This window comes from Bubalus bubalis, chromosome 3 (genome assembly GCF_019923935.1).
Source record: "Bubalus bubalis isolate 160015118507 breed Murrah chromosome 3, NDDB_SH_1, whole genome shotgun sequence".
Lineage (NCBI taxonomy): Eukaryota > Metazoa > Chordata > Mammalia > Artiodactyla > Bovidae > Bubalus > Bubalus bubalis.
The window spans coordinates 115,225,210-115,245,521 of record NC_059159.1 but is presented as its reverse complement, the minus strand read 5'-3'; the positions used below and the strand labels follow the sequence as shown (position 1 = coordinate 115,245,521).

Below are 20,312 nucleotides of genomic sequence, written 5' to 3'. Positions count from 1 at the left end.
GGTTACAAAGAGTCAGACACGACTGAGCAACTGAACTGATGTTTTTTCTGTATCAAGTATGTGCTTCCTTGTATTTGTCAAATTGATAGAATTGTGCATCACAAGAGTGAATTTAGTGTATGAGTATTTCAAATTAACAAATCCACTGATAAATCAAACTCTACACCAACCTCCACTTTGAAGTAGAAGCAATTTTCCACTACAGGTTAAAAGCAAAGCACACCACAAAATGTTCTCAAGGCTTCCTACTGAGGTGGGTGGAGACAAGTTTTATCATTATTATTTTACAAATGAAAAACAGCACAGATTAAACTATCTGTAAATTTCTGGTACTAGTCAAGAGATGCTGAGCTAGCATTTATATTCTTCATTCCTGCAGTCCCACTCTCTACCAAGGCAGATATCAACAGCAGTTAACAAGAGGTTTTCTTTATCAAACTAAATTACCTATTTACACTATTAAATAAAGGAGAAATATCACAATAAATAAGTATTTTAGACGAAAGCTGTCGTGTGTGCATATTCAAAAAGACTAAAATTAAATATATAGATAGATAGATAGATATATTACTCACACAAGGAGATTAACCCTAGCTTTGGCCTGGGAAAGACATTTCATAAGAAAAAGAATTTAATTTCTAATGGGTGTTTAAAATAGATAAGGGTGTAATACAAAAACAGGTGGAAGCACAGCACTATAAATGAAACTCCAAATAAGGAAATACACCAGAATAAATGGATACAAAGTAAAGCATCAGTCCTTCATCATCCAACTTCTCATCTCACTTAGCCTAAGGACAGCGCACCTAGCTTCTTTAAAAATTCAGTAACTTTGCGACCCACAAAGCCCCAAACCCTTAACAAGCTTGACATATTGCTAGTCAGGTTGTAAATTGACAACCAATCTTTCGAGCGATCCTGCACAGGAGTTCTTCGCTGTTATCAGCCGAACCCAGGCGAGCCTCCCGGACTCGAGGCGGTGAGGCCGGAATGGGGAGCCGAGCAGCCAGCAAGGTTTGGCCGTACCCGGAGGCTGGGCGCTGGAGGAGGACGGCACCTCCGGTCACAGCTCCTTGCTTTCACGTGCGGGGCGGCGTGCGGCCCTCCGTGGGCTGCCCGGGCCTCCATCACAACCCAAGGGGCGAAAATGACAAGGACCAGACCAAGCCCAGGTGTGTCTCGAGGCCGCCCCTCGCCCAACACAGCTGAAACCGGACCTCGAGGGGCAGAAAAGGGCGGCTCGGTGGAATTTGAACTCCAGACCCTTGGAGTCCACTGTGGGTCCCTTCGGCGGAAAGCGAGGGGCGGCCTTTTCATCCAGCATCAGAGACCCCAATCCCCTCCGGCCAAAACACTAACTCGCCAGTGGAGGCCCAGCAACTGCCTCCCGGCTCTACGTAACATGACCCCAAACGAGTCGGCGGCAGGTGGCAGAGTGGGGCCCGAGGCCCCAGGAAGGCAGGGCCGGCTCTGTCAACGGAAGCACGGGAGGCGAGATGGAGGGACTGCGGCGGTCTCGTTACCTGCCCAGATGCCCAGACTGAGCTGGGACGTGTCCAGGTTCACCACATAGTCCCCCAAGAACCGGTTCAACACGTCCACGACCACCGACTCGAACACCATCTTCCTCAGCCGCGGTGGACGCGGCGCTCCTTCTTCCTAAGCCTGCCCTCCCGAGCCTCTCTCACGAGACTTCTCGGTTCACCGGCTCCTGGGCGGCTCCGACCGTGGTGCCACCAGCGCCGAACGCGTAGCCCCACCACGAGCCCTACGAGGGGCGGAGGCGGTAGCTCGCGCTACGCATGTGCGGCTCGGTATCCAGGGTTGGGCGGAGCGCGAGGGCCGAGAGAGAGCTAAGGCGGCTGCGCGGCCGCCTCTCCAGCTCTTGCCCTAGTCGGGCGGAGTGCGGCTCCTTTTTCTCTTCGGCCCCGCCTGCTCCCCCATCGCCAGGCAACCGGACTGGTACCTGGAGTTGCCAGACACTTCTGACCCCGCCCCCACCGGCAGTCTGGCCTCCCCACTGGCGGCGAGGGCGGGGAGAGGGCGGGGCGAGGGCGGGGCGTCAGGGGGCGCGGCGGTTACTCCCGGCCTGGAACGCCCTGTCCCTAACTGAGGAGACACGCCTCCACGTGGGCCGGGAGGTCCTAAATCCAAGTAAAGCGGCGGCTGATTAAAAGGGCCTTCCACATTAGTTAGGCTGGAGACTCTCAAGTGGAGTCCCGGGGAGCTTCGCACTTATTATTACAAGTTGGGAGGTACAGGCGGAACCCGGGCGGTGCTGGCTTCCTAGGTCAGTCCAGCCTGAGTGTCTGGATGCGGGTAACTGCCCTGTTCAGTCTTACGAGCGCTTGGAGAGGTTACGCAGTTGGTGACAACTTCCGTGGCTGCAAATCGAGAGAGGAAAGTAAAGTAAATTCTGGGTTGTAATTCCATGCTCCCTTCCCTGCATCTGAGATCGCACTCTTTCTTGGTCTGGTTATTTAGACAGAGCCGACTTTCATCCCTTAGTCAACCAGTTTTGACTGACACTGTGGAGTGCCCTCCTACGAACACCTGAAGACCTAAGACTCACAGCCCCTGAGCCTTCACAGAATGACCTTAAATAAATACATAAAAATTAGAGCTCTTTCAGAACCACTCCCACAGCCGTATTTGGTTTTATACAGAAAGAGGGCCAAAGGCCTGAGGTTGTGAAGGCCAAAGACGCTGGATGTGAAGTTTGGAGAACTATAATTAACAACCCTCTAAGGATTTAAGATGTAGGAGTGTAGTTTAAATTTCTTTCTGCATAGCAAATTATGACTTTCCTGTTAATTCTTGCATCATTTTGTGCATAGTCACCCCAATTTTTTAAGGTTTGAAGGTTTACATTTCCAAGTAAAATGTCTGGAAAATACAGTGTAAAATCTTATTTTACATGAGTTGATGTATTGCTTTCCTATAATTTCATATTTAAAGGGACCTTAATTAAGTCACAATTCAAGCTTTTGGGCTTTAAGATAATAAAGCTGCAATGTTAGGGATTTGTCCAAGGTGACAGGACTCATTTTCTGCAGAAACAGATGGAACTTGTTACTTCTGGATGACTCCACTCCATCATCTCACCTGCTCCTCTTGCATTTGCCTAATGACATTGGAAATCTACCTCAGAATACCTGAACAGAGAAATTAATGGAAGCTAAAATGTCTGCTGCTGCTGTTGCTAAGTCACTTCAGTCGTGTTCGACTCTGTGCGACCCTGTAGATGGCAGCCCAACCAGGCTCCCCCGTCCCTGGGATTCTCCAAGCAAGAACACTGGAGTGGGTTGCCATTGCCTTCTCCAAAATGCCTAGCAAAGGGGAAAACTTTCTGTCATCAGGGATTCTGCTACTGTACTATGATAAATCACATATAAAGTAGCTACAAAATTCCACTGTTACATCTAGCACAAGTTTAAAGTACAAGAAATTCCAGAACTCGTCAAAAAATATGCTTTAGTAGCTTGCAAACACCTCACACTAGTTTTATACAGTCCATGAAAATCCTGTAGAATTGGGTGAGGGGAGTGTCCTGCTAAAATTTTAGAAGTATTAGCTTTTATTTGCTAAAGAGACCAATGGAAAAAATTCTGAGAAACTGCTGGAAATAAAAAACAAGATGCATGTTGTAACAATTCTTGTCTACTGTTAGGTGCTACGTCATGAACATGTTTCCTAAATATTAAAAGATACAATTTTCATGTTGCTTAATCCATCTTAGAAATTTTGTAAGCAAAAATAATGTCATCATATAAAAGATAGGTGTTTACTTATTAAACCGTTAAATCAAATCTCTGTTAAACCTTGAAAAATAAGCCCAGGGATTACCAAAAAGATGCTGAAGTTTCAAATTTGAAAATGTACCAGTGTAAGGTGTTTTTCCCTCCATATCCTAATTCATTGTTTGATCAAATAAAAAAGAAAAGGTTTTTTAGTGACCCCAAACTGCAATATCATCCAACTGCACAATAGATTAATAACTTTGTAAGTTAGATTTGCTATGATCTTGACAGGGAGGCCTGGCGTGCTGTGATTCGTGGGGTTGCAAAGAGTCGGACATGACTGAGCACCTGAGCTGAACTGAGCTGTGTTTAGTTTGCACACTACAGCTTTCTATCTCTGAAGTTTGGGTATGCCGGTGGTAATGCTGGACAGTTTTTCCTCCTAATTGTAATTCCTCTGTCCACAAGTGCATGTCATTGCTGTGCTACTTGTGTTTATCATCCCCATCTTGAGGTCAGTATTGAGAAACTAAGCTAGATGTTCAGATAACAAAGCCAATGAAGCACATCACCTTCCTGAAAACTGTCTTGGAAGAGCAAGTCTAGAAGACGGCAATTTTATAGGACTTTTATTGACCTGGCCTCATAAAGCTCTACACTCCTATCTCAGTTAACAGTTTAAAAATTACAAACAATCAGAAGTTATTTGAATGTGTGTGTTCCAATCTGAAAAAAAAAAAAAAAAGAAATTTTTTAGAAGGGAGACCTATGGAAAATGTTGAGAACCTTATAAAAACCTTATTCAGGCAGTGCATGTGAAAATTTAAATCAACAGTGTTTCTAAAGGGCAGCTTAAAACATGTACAAACTGACATATACATGTCTATATACATACATGTGCATATGATTTAATTCAGCAATCCCACTTCTAGACATTTACTCTAAGAAAATAATTATAAAAATTCAAAAAGCTATCCCAGAAACACATTCATTAAAGCATTATTTATAATAGCAAAAAATTAGAAACAATCTAAATGTCCATTAATAGGGAACATGGTTAAGTAAACACACACATGTTACTATGCTGCTGCTGCTGCTGCTGCTACGTCACTTCAGTGGTGTCCGACTCTGTGTGACCTCATAGACGGCAGCCCACCAGGCTCCCCCGTCCCTGGGATTCTCCAGGCAAGAACACTGGAGTGGGTTGCCATTTCCTTCTCCTATGCATGAAAGTGAAAAGTGAAAATGAAGTCACTCAGTCGTGTCCCCAGCGACCCCATGGACTGCAGCCTAGCAGGCTCCTCCATCCATGGGATTTTCCAGGCAAGAGTACTGGAGTGAGGTGCCATTGCCTTCTCCGACATGTTACTATACAAGCTTTAAAAATGATGAAGATCTATACTAATATGGAAAGAAGTCAATACTTGTGAGAAAGTCAATACACTTGTGAGAAACAAGGTACAGAATAGTATATGAAGTATATAAATTATGGATGTGTTTTAAATGCTCAGAGAATACATATAATATATATATATAAAGAATATATATATATTATATATATATATATATATATATACATATAAAGAAATCTAGATGTATGCTCACCAAATGTTAACAGTGGTTATCTAGATAATGAGACTTTGGGTAATATGTATTTTCTCTGTTCTTTCAAGCTTAAAAAAACATGTTTCACAGTGAGTATGTATCTTTTCCCCAAAACAAGAAATCTGTCTAAATAAAGTAAAAAGATAACTACAAATCAAGTATAATAACATTTCTTTTACTCATACTAATTGAAATTCTTTTAGTCTAAAGCAAATCATCTTTGGAGATTCTGAACCAAAGAAACTGAGTTTTATTACATTCAGCTATATGCTGTACACTTGGAACATTTTTAAAAAGATGCAAAATTTATTCTTCTACACTGGTGAAGAGGGATGTATCAGAAATGTTATTTTAGTGTATATTCTTTTGTAATGCTTCAGGAAACTGCATGTGCACATGGATAAACTAGTCTTCCTAAAATCAGAGCCAACTGAAATTTGTTAGCAAATTTGTTCTCCTGCTGGAGAATTTATATAGGAAAATATGTGAATTCTCAAATTTTAGCCAAAATACATGAACAGACATTTCCTGAAAAGGATATACAGATGGCAAATAATCACATGAAAACATTCTCAACCTCATTAACCACTGGGGAAATGGCTAAAACCGCAAATGAGCAACCACTACATACCATCAGAATGGCTGTAAAAAGAAAAAGTGATAACTCAAAATGCTAGTGAAGGACTTCCCTGGTGGTACAGTGATAAGAATCAGCCTTCCGATGCAGGAGACATGGGTTTGATCCCTGGTCCGGGAAGACTCCACATGTCACAAGGCAACTAAGCTGGGATGCCACAGCTACTGAACCTGCATGCCTAGAGCCCGTGGTCCACAACAGAAGAAGCCCCCACATGGCAACAAAGAGTAGTTCGCCTTCTTTGGAACCAGAGAAAGACTGCACACAACAACAAAGACCCAGCACAGCCAAAAAAATACTTATTTTAAAAAATGCCAGTAAGGTTTGTGGAGAAACTGAATCATTTATGCATCAGTGAGTGGCTTCTCTGGTCCATGGGATCACAAAGAGTTGGACACGACTGAGCAACTTTCACACACACACACACACACACATCAGTGGAGTGCTTCCCAGGTGGCACTAGTGGTAAAGAATCCGTCTGCCAATGCCGAAGATGCAAGAGAAGTGGATCCTATCCCTGGGTTGGGAGGAACTCTTGAAGAAGGAAATGGCAACCCACTCCAGTATTCATCCCTGGATAATCCCGGAGACAAAGGAGCCTGGAGGGCTACAATCCACAGGGTCGCAAAAGATTCGGACACAACTGAGTGACTAAGCACGCAAGTACACATGCATCAGTGGTGAGAAAGTGAGATGGTACAACCATTCTGAAAAACTAGCAGTTTCTAAAAAATAATAATAAAATAAATACGCACCATCTGAACCAGCATTTATAGTCCTGAACATTTATCCCAGAGAAAGGAAAATATGTGTTCACAAGAAAACTCATACATGAATGCTCGTAGCAGCTTTATTCATAATAGGCAAAAACTGGAAATCACCCAAATGTTTTCCAACAGATGAATGGTTAAATAAACTATGTTATATACCCATACCATGGAATACTACACAGCAATGAACATAACAAACTCTCGATATATGCAACAATTTGGATGGATTTCTGGGAAGTTAAGCTGAATGAAAAATATACATATTATAAAAATAGAGAACAGATTAGAAGTTGCCAAAGGTTAGATATGGGATGGAGAGACAGGCGTGGCTACAAATGAATAGCAGCAAGGGACCGTATATTTTTGGAATAACTCTGCATCTTGATTGTGGTAGTGATTACATATAAATGCATAAAATCATATATACACAAATGAGTGCATATAAAACTGATGAAATCTGAATAAGCATTGGTACCATAAGTGGTACCAATATATTTATTTCCTGGTTTTGATATTTCACTATAGCTATGCAAGATGTTGAAATTAAAAGACACTTACTCCTTGGAAGAAAAGGTATGACCAACCTAGATAGCATATGCAAAAGCAGAGACATTACTTTGCCAACAAAGGTCCGTCTAGTCAAGGCTATGGTTTTTCCAGTGGTCATGTATGGATGTGAGAGTTGGACTGTGAAGAAGGCTGAGCACCGAAGAATTGATGCTTTTGAACTGTGGTGTTGGAGAAGACTCTTGAGAGTCCCTTGGACTGCAAGGAGATCCAACCAGTCCATTCTGAAGGAGATCAGCCCTGGGATTTCTTTGGAAGGAATGATGCTAAAGCTGAAACTCCAGTACTTTGGCCACCTCATGCAAAGAGTTGACTCATTGGAAAAGACTCTGATGCTGGGAGGGATTGGGGGCAGGAGGAGAAGGGGACGACAGAGGATGAGATGGCTGCATGGCATTACCGACTCCATGGACGTGAGTCTGAGTGAACTCCAGGAGTTGGTGATGGACAGGGAGGCCTGGCGTCCTGCGATTCATAGGATCATAAAGAGTCGGACACGACTGAGCAACTAAACTGAACTGAACTGATGCAAGATGTTACCATTGAGGGGCATGATGAAAGGTAAGTGGGACCTCCCTATAAATTTCTTTTGCAACTTTCTATGAATGTATAATTAACTTGAAACAATATTTTTAAAGTTTTTGTTAATTTGGGGTCCACTAAGGGTACATTTAAGGATAAAATGGGCCTGAATTAAGAGCTTCCATACAGAGCTTTAATATTGTTATGCAAGATACTTGGTAAAATATTTATCAACTGAAAAAAAATGCACAACCCAAATAAAAGTTGAGAATTTGGTGAATATTCTGACACAGCATCTCAGGTAATGCTGAGAAACTGTTCTGAAGAGGCAAGATGGGGAGCCAGGGTATATAGGAGTTTTTGAAACAGAAGTCCAGGTATTCAGAATGTCAAAATGTTACTGTTAATAAAAGAAAGTCAGATATCTCAAGTTAAGGAATTTAGTATTTTTCTATGTATGGGAAGATGCTGGGCTCACTTAAATCATTCTTTCCATATGCACCTTAGCTGTCTGGGGTCAGTACCCTATGTTTCCTCATTCTGAACTTCCTCAGGGTACACCATCAGGGGGTGGCTGTAGTGGCTGACTGCTAGATGGCCTTGGCCAAGAGCAGCCCATTTGTCTCCATTCTGAGTTCCTTCAGGGTTCACCATCTAAGTGGTTGTAATGTGATGGCTTGATGGCCGTAACATCCTTTGTTTACTGAAATGGCAAACAATATTTTAGTTCACATATTTAAGAAGGAAAAGTATCTGAATGTGATGGCTTCCTATCAGGAAGCATTAAAATATCAATTACTCTGCAGTCCCAGTAAAATACTAGAGAGAGATACAATAACGGATTTTTCAAGCATCTTCCTCTGGCTCTAAATATCTAAAATGACTGACCCCTTCCCAGATTAAAAGGAGTCCCAAATGCTGATGTCCATCAGTGCTTGCTGACCCCAGATTTTCACATGGCTGATTGTTTATCATTCAGGTCTCTGCTCAAATGTTGTTTTTCAGTTGCTAAGTTGTGTCCGACTCTTTGGAACCCCATGGACTGCAGCACTCCAGGAGTTCCTGCTGCTGCTAAGTCACTTCAGTCGTGTCTGACTCCGTGCAACCCCATAGATGGCAGCCCACCAGGCTCTGCCGTCCCTGGGACTCTCCAGGCAAGAACACTGGAGCGGGTTGCCATTTCCTTCTCCAATGCATGAAAGTGAAAAGTGAAGATAAAGTCGCTCAGTCGTGTCCGACTCTTGGCAACCCCATGGACTGCAGCCTACCTGGCTCCTCCGCCCATGGGATTTTCCAGGCAAGAGTACTGGAGTGGGTTGCCATTGCCTTCTCTGCCAGTTCCTATCCCTCACCAAATTCCGGAGTTTGCCGAAGTTCATGTCCATTGGACTGGTGATGACATCCAACCATCTCATCCTCTGCTCAAATATCTAAGGCCCAATCAGGGGACTTCCCTGCCCTTTCATTCTCAGTAGCCGTCTGTCATACTCTGTCATAGCCACCTTTTTATCTTCATGTCATTTATCACTCTCTGAAATTATCTTCTTTACAGGTTTTTAAAATTTCCGTCTCCCCCATCACTGCTACTTCTAGACAGGGTGCTAATGTGTCTAGTCTATGGTTTTTTTCCTCAGTACATGGGTGTTTGGCACACAGTAGGTTTTCAATACATTTTTGTTGAAAGAATGAACAAATGTTGGATATGAAGTCACCCCCAGCTCTCACTAGACTGAACATACCACCAGAGGAGTAGGTTAATAAGCCGAGGCCAACTTAAGGAGAGGGTATTCGTAGGATACAAAAAACAGAGACTGTTTGTGGAGTGAAGTTGCAGCCCAGGAGAAGAGGCATCTGAACCTCGGCGGGGTGCCTGCTGCAGCGCTATAAGAGGCGTGTGTACATGTGCTTAGTAGGGTCTCTTTGTGACCCTGTGGACTGTAGCCCACCAGGCTCCTCTGTCCATGGAATTTTCCAGGCAAGAATATTGGAGTGAGCTGCTATTTCCATCTCCAGGGGATCTTCCTGACCTAGGGATGGAACTCGAGTCCCTTGTGTCTCCTGCGTTGGCAGGCAGATTCTTTACCACTGCGCCACCTGGGAAGCCCATGGCAGGCAGGTACAGAGAGTTACAGAGGGGCAAAAAGGATGTATGTGGAAGACCAGACTCTAGACCCAGAATTAGGTTCCTGACGGTTGAGCCAAGGTGAGTCCAGAAAGGACAATCTAATCTCAAAAGAGCATCCAGAAGGATCCTTCAAAAGAAAGTGAGCTTATGTCACGTTTGTGCTCCAAAGCTGCTAACATGCTGCCCATATCGCCATGGTAATGGCCACAGCCCTTCTGATGGCAGATAAGGCCTTCCCTTCCACCCTGCCCTTATCTAGAAGCTCTTTCATCAGACACTTGCGTGACTCACTCCCTCCATCTTTGTTTGATCTGTGTCATTTTCTCAGCCCTTCCTTGAACAGCCCAGTTAACCTTGATTCCTACTCCTCCTATTCCTCAGCTCTCCTATCGCCTTACCTGCTTTACCTTCCCTCAGAGCACTTACTACTTGACATGCTGTTTTTTACTTATTTTATTTTCTGTCCACCTATCTGTCTGCATTATCATGTAGTAATACAATATATTGTAAGCTACTCAAGGAAGAAATATTATTACTATTGTTTTGCTCATTGTTCTATCCTCTGTGCCTAGAGCAAGGTAGACATTCACATATTTGTGGAAGGAAGGAAAGGCATACCTGCCCAGTATTGAATCATTGCCAATCAGCTTCAAACTTACCCTTGGATTTGTAGTTCTAGGATGCTGAAGCACTCTGCAAATGACATTAGCAGCTGACTCCTATTTAGGTTTTGTTCAGAATAGGCACTAGAAGGGCCAGAGGAGGAAGAAGAGACTTGCTCCTTTACGTTTGTTCCCCATAAGGCTTCCTGTCTGCTTCCTTTGGTTTTGATTGATTCACCAGCAACCCTCCTTCCCCTGACAGCAGCCCCTGAATCTGCCTTGCATTTTCCCCAACTTGCAGAATCAGTATCTTCTCACCATTTCAGAGACCTCAGAACCAACCTCGTTGTTCCTGCTCCTGAGGATGCTTCTCCTAACTTGGAGACACAGCCTCCTCAGAGGTCCGTGGTTCATCTTGAGGGCTCCTCTCAGTTTCCATGTCTGTCCATTTGCTTACTCAGTGTGTGTGTGTGTGTGTGTGTGTGTGAAGTCGCTTCAGTCTTGCCTGACTCTTTGCAACCCCATGGCCTGTAGCCCGCCAGGCTCCTCTATCTATGGGATTCTCCAGGCAAGAATAGTGGAGTGGGTTGCTGTGCCCTTCTCCAGGGGATCTTTCCAACCCAGGGACCACACCCACGTCTCTTATATCTCCTACATTGACAGGCATGTTCTTTACCATTAGCTCCACCTGGGAAACCCTTGCTTATTCAGTCCTTGGTGTTATATCCACTTCCTGCAATAACTACCTCCAAAATTCTTTAGAACTCTCTTTTCACTCTTTCATTACTTAAAGATCTTATGCCTAATTAACAGTTCTGTATATAGATCTTTTGTGGAGAGCTGAGTCAGTACCTGCAGTTGGGTCTGTGCCCAGGGAGATGTTTGGCTGAGACAGAGAAGCATTGTCATCAAAGGGAGTAGAGACAAATCACAGGTGAGGAAAGAAGCCAGACTCAGGGCCAGAGACCAGATTAAGTATCAGGACTGGCAGCAAACTGCCCGTCTATAAATAAGTAATGAGTCCAAGGATCAAGAACAGGTCAGGCAGTAAAGTGTGAGATGGGCCAAGATGGAGGCTGCAGAAGATAGCCTTCCCGGATGAAGTGCCGAGGCATGCTCTAAATGGTCCTGTGAACAGGGGCCGCCTGAGAGCATATGACACCACTCCCCTCCTTCTCCATTCAGGGCAGCCTCTCCATTCCAGAACCTTAGGTAGGAATCAAAAGACCCCTCAGATATGAAATCTCTGCCTCTCTGGACTTTTGAGTATTGGCCACTATCTCGATTTCCTGCTTTTATTCTTTATCCTCCCTCTGGGAACCACTGACTGCACTGGAGGCTCTGTGACCCTGTGTATGCTTCTGTGAAACCCTTTCCCAGAGCCTAAAGCACCTCAGTGTGCAGTTCTAAAGCCAGTCCCTAGCCTCCTCTACCCAACCTATTTGTTAATGCAAGTCATCTGAAACATACAGATAGGAAGCACTGACCAGGATGGAGTGGGATGGAACAGTCCAAAGTTAGAGAGCACCCAGGTGGCCATGTTGAGACTGAGGCAGGTGTCAACTATGGATCTCAACTAGGTCATGGCAGTTTACACAAATAGAAAAGCATAGAGGAAATGGAGAATTTATGAGCCTTGGAAACATTAATGATACTGGGTAATTAAAATAATAACAAGATTTTGTCATTCATAGTAGCTGAAATATAAAAACAAGGTCTTGGTTTTACAGGAGATGATAAGGACTTCAGTATTTGCTTTATTCCATGAGATTTGAAATCCAGGGGAAAATATTCAGGACATGGTGCAATTTGTCTGAGAACAGTTAGAAATTAAGAAATAAAGTCCCATTGTGAGACCACCTGACCTGCCTATTGAGAAACCTGTATGTAGGTCAGGAAGCAACAGTTAGAACAGGACATGGAACAACCGACTGGTTCCAAATAGGAAAAAGAGTAGTCAAGGCTGTATATTGTCACCCTGCTTATTTAACTTATATGCCGAGTACATCATGAGAAATGCTGGGCTGGAAGAAACACAAGCTGGACTCAAGATTGCCGGGAGAAAGATCAATAATCTCAGATATGCAGATGACACCACCCTTATGGCAAATAGTGAAGAAGAACTAAAGAGCCTCTTGCTGAAAGTGAAAGGAGAGAGTGAAAAAGTTGGCTTAAATCTCAACATTCAGAAAACGAAGATCATAGCATCCAGTCCCATCACTTCATTGCAAATAGGTGGGGAAACAGTGGAAACAGTGACAGACTTTACTTTCTTGAGCCCCCAAATCACTGCAGATGATGACTGCAGCCATGAAATAAAAAGACGCTTGCTCCTTGGAAGAAAAGTTATGACCAACCTAGACAGCATATTAAAAAGCAGAGACACTACTTTGCCAACAGACGTCTGTCTAGTCAAAGCTATGGTTTTTCCAGTAGTCATGTAGGGATGTAAGAGTTGGACTATAAAGAAGGCTGAGCACTAAAGAATTGATGCTTTTGAACTGTGGTATTGGAGAAGACTCTTGAGAGTCCCTTGGACTGCAAGGAGATCCAACCAGTCCATTCTGAAGGAGATCAGTCCTGGGTGTTCATTGGAAGGACTGATGTTGAAGTTGAAACTCCAATACTTTGGCCACCTCATGCGAAGAGCTGACTCATTAGAAAAGACCCTGATGCTGGGAGGGATTGAGAGCAGGAGGAGAAGGGGACAACAGAGGACAACAGATGGATGGCATCACCGACTCAATGGACATGAGTTTGGGTAGACTCCGGGAGTTGGTGATGGACAGGGAGGACTGGCGTGCTGCAGTTCATGGGGTTCATGGGGTCGCAAAGAGTCAGACACGACTGAGCTACTGAACTGAACTGAGAGTCCAAGACAAGAGATGAGCTCCCTACACCAAAGCAATTATGTACACTCAATGTAAATGACACTTAGGAGTAAAGGAATATAAAGAAAGAAAAGCAGACCATGAATAGAACAGTGAGGAAGCATTCTCATTTAAGGACAAGCCACATGGACATGGGAGAGAACGCCTAGAATAGGAACCAGAGAGCCTGGAGTAGGATGATACAGAAATTCAAGAAGGATTTTTACCAAGAGGAAATGGTCAACAATATAAAAATTGTAGAGCTGTCAAGAAAGATAAAAACTGAGAAAGCTCAGCAAAATTTAGCTATTGGTGAGTACTTGCAAGGTCTTTTGATTTACCTACTGATAGAGTAGATTTTAAAAATAAGAATTACTACCAAATCCAGACCTTATATTTGCCAGTAGTATGCTTTTATTTAGAAAATTAAGTTCATGTCAACACCTAACAACTACTTAAAAATACACAGCTTCCATATCTAAAGATTCTTTATTAATAAGGGTTCATTAACTCAATGCTGCTGCTGCTGCTAAGTTGCTTCAGTCGTGTCCGACTCTGTGCGACCCCAGAGACTGCAGCCCATCAGGCTCCGCCGTCCCTGGGATTCTCCAGGCAAGAACACTGGAGTGGGTTGCCATTTCCTTCTCCAATGCATGAAAGTGAAAAGTGAAAAGTGAAAGTGAAGTCGCTCAGTCGTGTCTGACTCTTAGCGACCCCATGGACTGCAGCCTACCAGGCTCCTCCGTCCATGGGATTTTCCAGGCAAGAGTGGGGTGCCATTGCCTTCTTCACATTAACTCAATGAGTATCCACATTATTTTTGTATTTTTTCAGTATTTTAACACTTCCCTTTCCGGTATATGCTTTTATCACCTCAGTATAACATAATTCCTTGTAAGAATCTTAACTGATCCATAAATAAACTAAACAGTCATCTCCACATATCTTATTTTTTGGCTGTTTTAATCACAATTTGTCTCTGCATACTTTATTTAAAACTTCTTGCCTGGAAATATGCTAACCTATAAATAGACATTTAAGAAGCTATATATAAACCTGCTTTCTAAGTTTTTGTACTTGTGTAAATCTTGATAAGATATGTTATTACTAAAAGCAAAGGTATGTATGTGGGGTTATGGGAAAACTAACCCCTTGCCTCCCAGTCTGCATGTACATGCACACACACATATGTGATATAGAAGTTGCAGTATGCTTCAGTATTTTCATAAGTAATATTATTTGTGTCATGTAGAGATAGCTTATGTATTTCATATGTATACAATTCAATTTTATATTATATTACATATATAATTCACTCATAATATCACAGATGGAGGATAGATTTTTTAATAACAAAGAAAGGCTATTGGCAAATTTGAGCCTTATGTATACGGTAGTATGTTTTTATTAAATTTTATAAATTCAGCAATTGCTTATTAAGTAAAACCTGATATCGCCTAAAATTTCCATGTTCACATTTTAGGAAATCTTATTTTCTAAAGAGCACAACATAACATTCCCAGAATCCCTTCCTTGAAAATAATAATGGTATTTTTCTACTGCTAACAAAAGTAGTCTTCATAAATTAGTTATCACAATTATACTGTTTATAGATTATATACTGTGCTTTTTATATACAAGAAAATTCTGAGTCAGGTGCACTAATTTGGTTTTGTTAACATTAAATTAGCTGAGTCAGGCATCAGCTACAAATTCAAACTTCATCAATTTTCCTTTAAGGAAGTTAAAAGATCACCATCTAGTGGAATTTTTGACATAAAAAATTTCCAAATTGAGCTTCAAATTGAAGTAATCAGTATTTTAATCAAAAAATTTTAAATGATAGTGATAGTGATTATAAATTAATTTTTATATATTTTCTAAAATAAACCCTAAAAATATTTTATATATTTTCTAAAGTAAATCCTAAAAGTAAATTTCAGATTAGAAAATAAAAATCAGTATTCATTATGATATTTTAAAAGTGATTCTATTTATTTTTGGCTGCACTGGATCTTTGTTGCTGCACGTGGTTTTTCTCTAGTTGTGGTGAGTGCGGGCTGCTCTCTAGTCGTGGTGCTCAGGCTTCTCACTGTTGTGGCTTCTTTTGTTGCAGAGCTCAGGCTCTGAAGCGTGGGCTCCATAGTTGTGGCACCCAGTCGTAGTTGCTCTGAGGCATGTGGAATCTTCCTGGACCAGGAATCGAACCTGTGTCCCCTGTGTTGGCAGGCAGGTTTTTTCCCACTGTGCTACCAGGAAAGTCCCTCATTTATGATATTTTTAGCCACATAGTTTAACAACTGAATTGGTTTTTCTTTCATTTAAATGTTAACTATGACTTTCTAAAATTTTTCTTACTTTTTATGTAGATTCATATTTTTAAAGAAGAAACATCATTGCTTGCAATTTTATATTATTGAATACAAATTTGTCTTTATTTTTTCCCCATTATTTTTTGTTAATGGAACAAGTCCTAAACTAGGAAGATTTAATTCTACTCACTGACTAGTATTTTAATTTCAAACATTTGATCTGGTCTTAAGGAGGTTCAAAAAATTTAGGTATAGGATGCTAATTTATTTTTTAGTGGCTATGCCCACTACAAAGTATTTGACTTTTTCCCTAGTTACATAAAAACCATTTATATGTTTGGTATGAAAAGACAAACATGGTAGATGGCCAACAGATACATGAAAACTGCTCAGCATCACTAATCATCAGAAAAATGCAAATCAAAACCCCAATGAGCTATCCCCTCACACTGTGAGAATGGTTATTAGCAAAAAGACAACAAATGAGTAAGTGTCAATAAGGACTGGAGAAAAGGGAACCCTTGAGCACTGTTTGTAGGAATGTAAATTGGCACGATGCTATGGAAAAGAGTGTGGGGATTTCTCAAAAAATTAAAAACAGACCTACCATGTGATCCAGCAATTCCAGTCCAGAGTATTTTTCCAAAGAAAACAAAAACACTAATTTGAAAAGATGCATGTATATATACATTGCAGAATTATTCATGACAGCCAAGATATGAAAGCAGCCCAAAGTGCTCATTGATAGATGAATGGATAAAAAGATATATATATATATAAAATATATAAAATAAGTATATATATAAATACATATATATATATATATATTCCAAGGTGTGTGTATATATATATGGTATATATATGTATGTATGCATATATATGGTGTTTATATATGTATGTATGTATGTGTATATATATATATTCAGTGGAATACTACTAAGCCCTAAAAGAGAATGAAATCTTGTCATTTGTACAACAAAGATGGACATACAGGGTATTATGCTAACTGAAATAAATCATAAAGAGAAGGACAAGTCCTGTATAACCTCACTTTTGTGTGGAATCCGAAAAATAAAACAAATGAACAAACACAATAAAACAGAAACAAAGTCATAGATACAGAGAACAGGTAGTTGCCAGAGAGGATAGTGGGTGGTGGGGGAGAATAAGTGAAATAAGTGAGGGAAATTAAGAGGTAGAAAATTTCAGCTTTGAAATAAATTTTAACTCTTAAAAACCTTAATTGCTAGTGACAACCAAGAAGCAAGTAATTATGAGTTATTTGTTATATCAGCATTTCCTGATCAGCAAACTTAGGAATAGTCTATATAGTGAAAGTGAAGTCACTCAGTCGTGTCCGACTCTTTGCAACCCCATAGACTGTAGCCTACCAGGCTCCTCTGTCCATGGGATTTTCTAGGCAATAATACTGGAGTGGACTGCCACTCCTTCCTTCTCCAGGGGATCTTCCCAACCCAGGGCTCGAACCTGGGTCTCCCGAATTGCAGACAGATGCTTTACCATCTGAGCCACCAATTTCTTTCTTCAATATGGTATAAGATATATGTCTAATAAACCCAGGGGCTTCCTTGGTGGCTCAGATGGTAAAGAATCTGTTAGCAATGCAGGAGACCTGCATTGATCCCCGGGTTAGGAAGATTCCCTGGAAAAGGGAATGGCTACCCACTCTAGTATTCTTGCCTGGAAAATTCCATGGATAGAGAAACCTGGTGGGCTACAGCCCTCGGGGTTGCAATGTGTCAGACAAAACTAAGCAACTAAGCGCACAAGTTAGCTTTAAGCTACAAAAAAAAAAAAACCTATCTTAGATTGACATACCCAAAACATAACTATTCCTGAAGAGTTAAAGAGTTCATCTGAAAACCCCTACCTCACTTACCTCTATTTTATAAATTATGAAAATATCATCATACCAGTTACTTTTTCTTTTTGACAGATTCTGCAACATATACAACATGAATTTATTGACCTTCAGTAAACCTAGGAACAATAAAAGTAAGACATGTCTGTAATGATTAAACCAACAAGCTTAAGCTACCATTGATAACAAATGATTAAACCAACAAGCTTAAGCTACCATTGATAACAAATATTAATTTAATACTGAATATTTCCTAGACCACATGAATCTGAAATTCATTCTGGCCAGTTTCCTTTATATTTAGAAATGTTTAATTTGTAAGAACTTAAAGTCAATTAAATAGAGCTCTTATAATTTAATTTTGATAATACAGTTCTAAGGTACAGACATCAGATCAGATAAGTCACTCAGTCGTGTCCGACTCTTTGCAACCCCATGAATCGCAGCACACCAGGCCTCCCTGTCCATCACCAACTCCCGGAGTTCATTGAGACTCATGTCCATCGAGTCAGTGATACATACCATATGCCTAATATACACACAGACATAAAAGCAGACATAATTAGAGATCTCATAGCTTCACTTTAAAACTTGATTATGAATCAGGTATTAAATATTATCTTTGTTCAGTTGCTCAGTTGTGTCCAACTTTTCGCAAACCCATGGACTGCAGCACACCAGGCTTTCCTGTCCTTTACTATTCCCAGAGTTGTTCAAACTCATGTCCATTGAATCAGTGATGCCATCCAACCACCTCGTCCCCTGTTGTCCCCTTCTCTTCCTGATTTCAGTATTTCCCAACATCAGGGTCATTTTCCCATGTGTTGCCTCTTTGCATCAAATGGCTAAAGTATTGGAGCTTTAGCTTCAGCATCAGTCTTTCCAATGAATATTCAGGGTTGATTTCCTTTAGGACTGACTGGTTTGATCTCCTTGCTATTCAAGGGACTGTCAAGAGTCTTGTCCAGCATCACAATTCAAAGGCATCAGTTCTTCAGCACTCAGCTTTTTTTACTGTCCAACTCTCACATCCATACATGACTACTGGAAAAACCGTAGCTTTGACTATATGGACCTTTGTCAGCAAAGTGATGTCTCTGCTTTTTAATACTTTGTCTAGGTTTGTCATAGCTTTCTTTCCAAGTGGGTTTCCCTAGTGGCTTAGCTGGTAAAGAATCCACCTGCAATGCAGGAGACTGTCAACTAAAGAAAACAAAAATCCACAATCTAAAAGCTAAGGGTTATGTTTCATTTGGGGACCTTATTGAGAACTGTAGACCGAGAGACAGCCTCTCAGATTAATGTGATCCAAAAAGGTAAAAGAGGACCAGGATATATAGGAGTTTTTGCTGTAAAAGAAAAAAAAAAAAAATCAAGTGGTTACTGCTAATCACAACAAACAGACATCTCAAGTTTATGATTTTAGTGCTTTCCAATGTGTAGGAAAATGCCAGAGTCTGGGTTCACTGAAATTATTCCCTTGATATGTATCAACTCTCTAGGGTCGTTATCCTGTTTTTCTTCATCCTGAATTCCCCTCAGGTGCACTGTCCTAGCTGCTGCAGTGGCTGACAGCTTGATAGCAGGCAACAGTCTTTGTCCACATTATGTTTAACTTTCATACATTTCTATTTTTATTTTGTTTTGTTGCTAAGTCTGTCCAACTCTTTTTCAACCCCAAGGACTATAGCCCACCAGCCTCCTCTTTCCATGGAATTTTCCAGGCGAGAATACTGGAGTGGGTTACCATTTCCTTCTCCACGGGATCTTCCCAACCCAGGGACTGAACCCCCATCTCTTCTGTCTCCTGCACTGGTGAGCGGGTTCTTTACCACTGTGCCACCTAGAAAGCTGATACATTTCTATATGTGTACCTAAAAAGAACCAATAATGATAAAATATGCTGTCAGAATTGATTATTTTAATACATCTTAAGCAATCTGAATATTTCCTTCCTCAAAAATTTCATTCAACACCATGGAATCTGAGAAAGTAGCACCTGGTCGGTACAAAGCAACTCTATTTAACTAAGTTTATTTTCCAGTCTTACTAGAGCCCGAACATTGTAAAGAGTTAAAATATATGTATACCAAAAAAAATAAAATAAAATAAAATAAAATATATGTATACCATCTGTATATACATAGTTTCAGTTCAGTTCAGTTCAGTTCAGTCACTCATTCATGTCCGACTCTTTGCCACCCCATGAATCACAGCACGCCAGGCCTCCCTGTCCATCACCAACTCCCGGAGTTCACCCAGACTCACGTTCATCGAGTCAGTGATGCCATCCAGCCATCTCATCCTCTGTTGTCCCCTATCTCCTCCTGCCCCCAATCCCTCCCAGCATCAGAGTCTTTTCCAATGAGTCAACTCTTTGCATGAGGTGGCCAAAGTACTGGAGTTTCAGCTTTAGCATCATTCCTTCCAAAGAAATCCCAGGGCTGATCTCCTTCAGAATGGACTGGTTGGATCTCCTTGCAGTCCAAGGGACTCTCAAGAGTCTTCTCCAACACCACAGTTCAAAAGCATCAATTCTTCGGCACTCAGCCTTCTTCACAGTCCAACTCTCACATCCATACATGACCACAGGAAAAACCATAGCCTTGACTAGACGGACCTTTGTTGGCAAAGTAATGTCTCTGCTTTTGAATGTGCTATCTAGTTTGGTCATAACTTT

The 20,312-nt window shown here is 41.4% G+C and overlaps 1 protein-coding gene across 1 annotated transcript in view; it reads right to left on the bottom strand.

Annotated features, from left to right (window-relative positions):
* The window catches only part of VPS13A (vacuolar protein sorting 13 homolog A), a gene marked incomplete in the record, with an annotated part of 267,525 nt that extends 265,692 nt beyond the window's left edge, over positions 1-1,833 (bottom strand). The window contains 1 exon segment of the mRNA XM_045165068.1: positions 1,524-1,833. Within this exon segment, the coding sequence (XP_045021003.1) occupies positions 1,524-1,623 (100 nt within the window).
* Between the last annotated feature and the right edge of the window lie 18,479 nt (positions 1,834-20,312).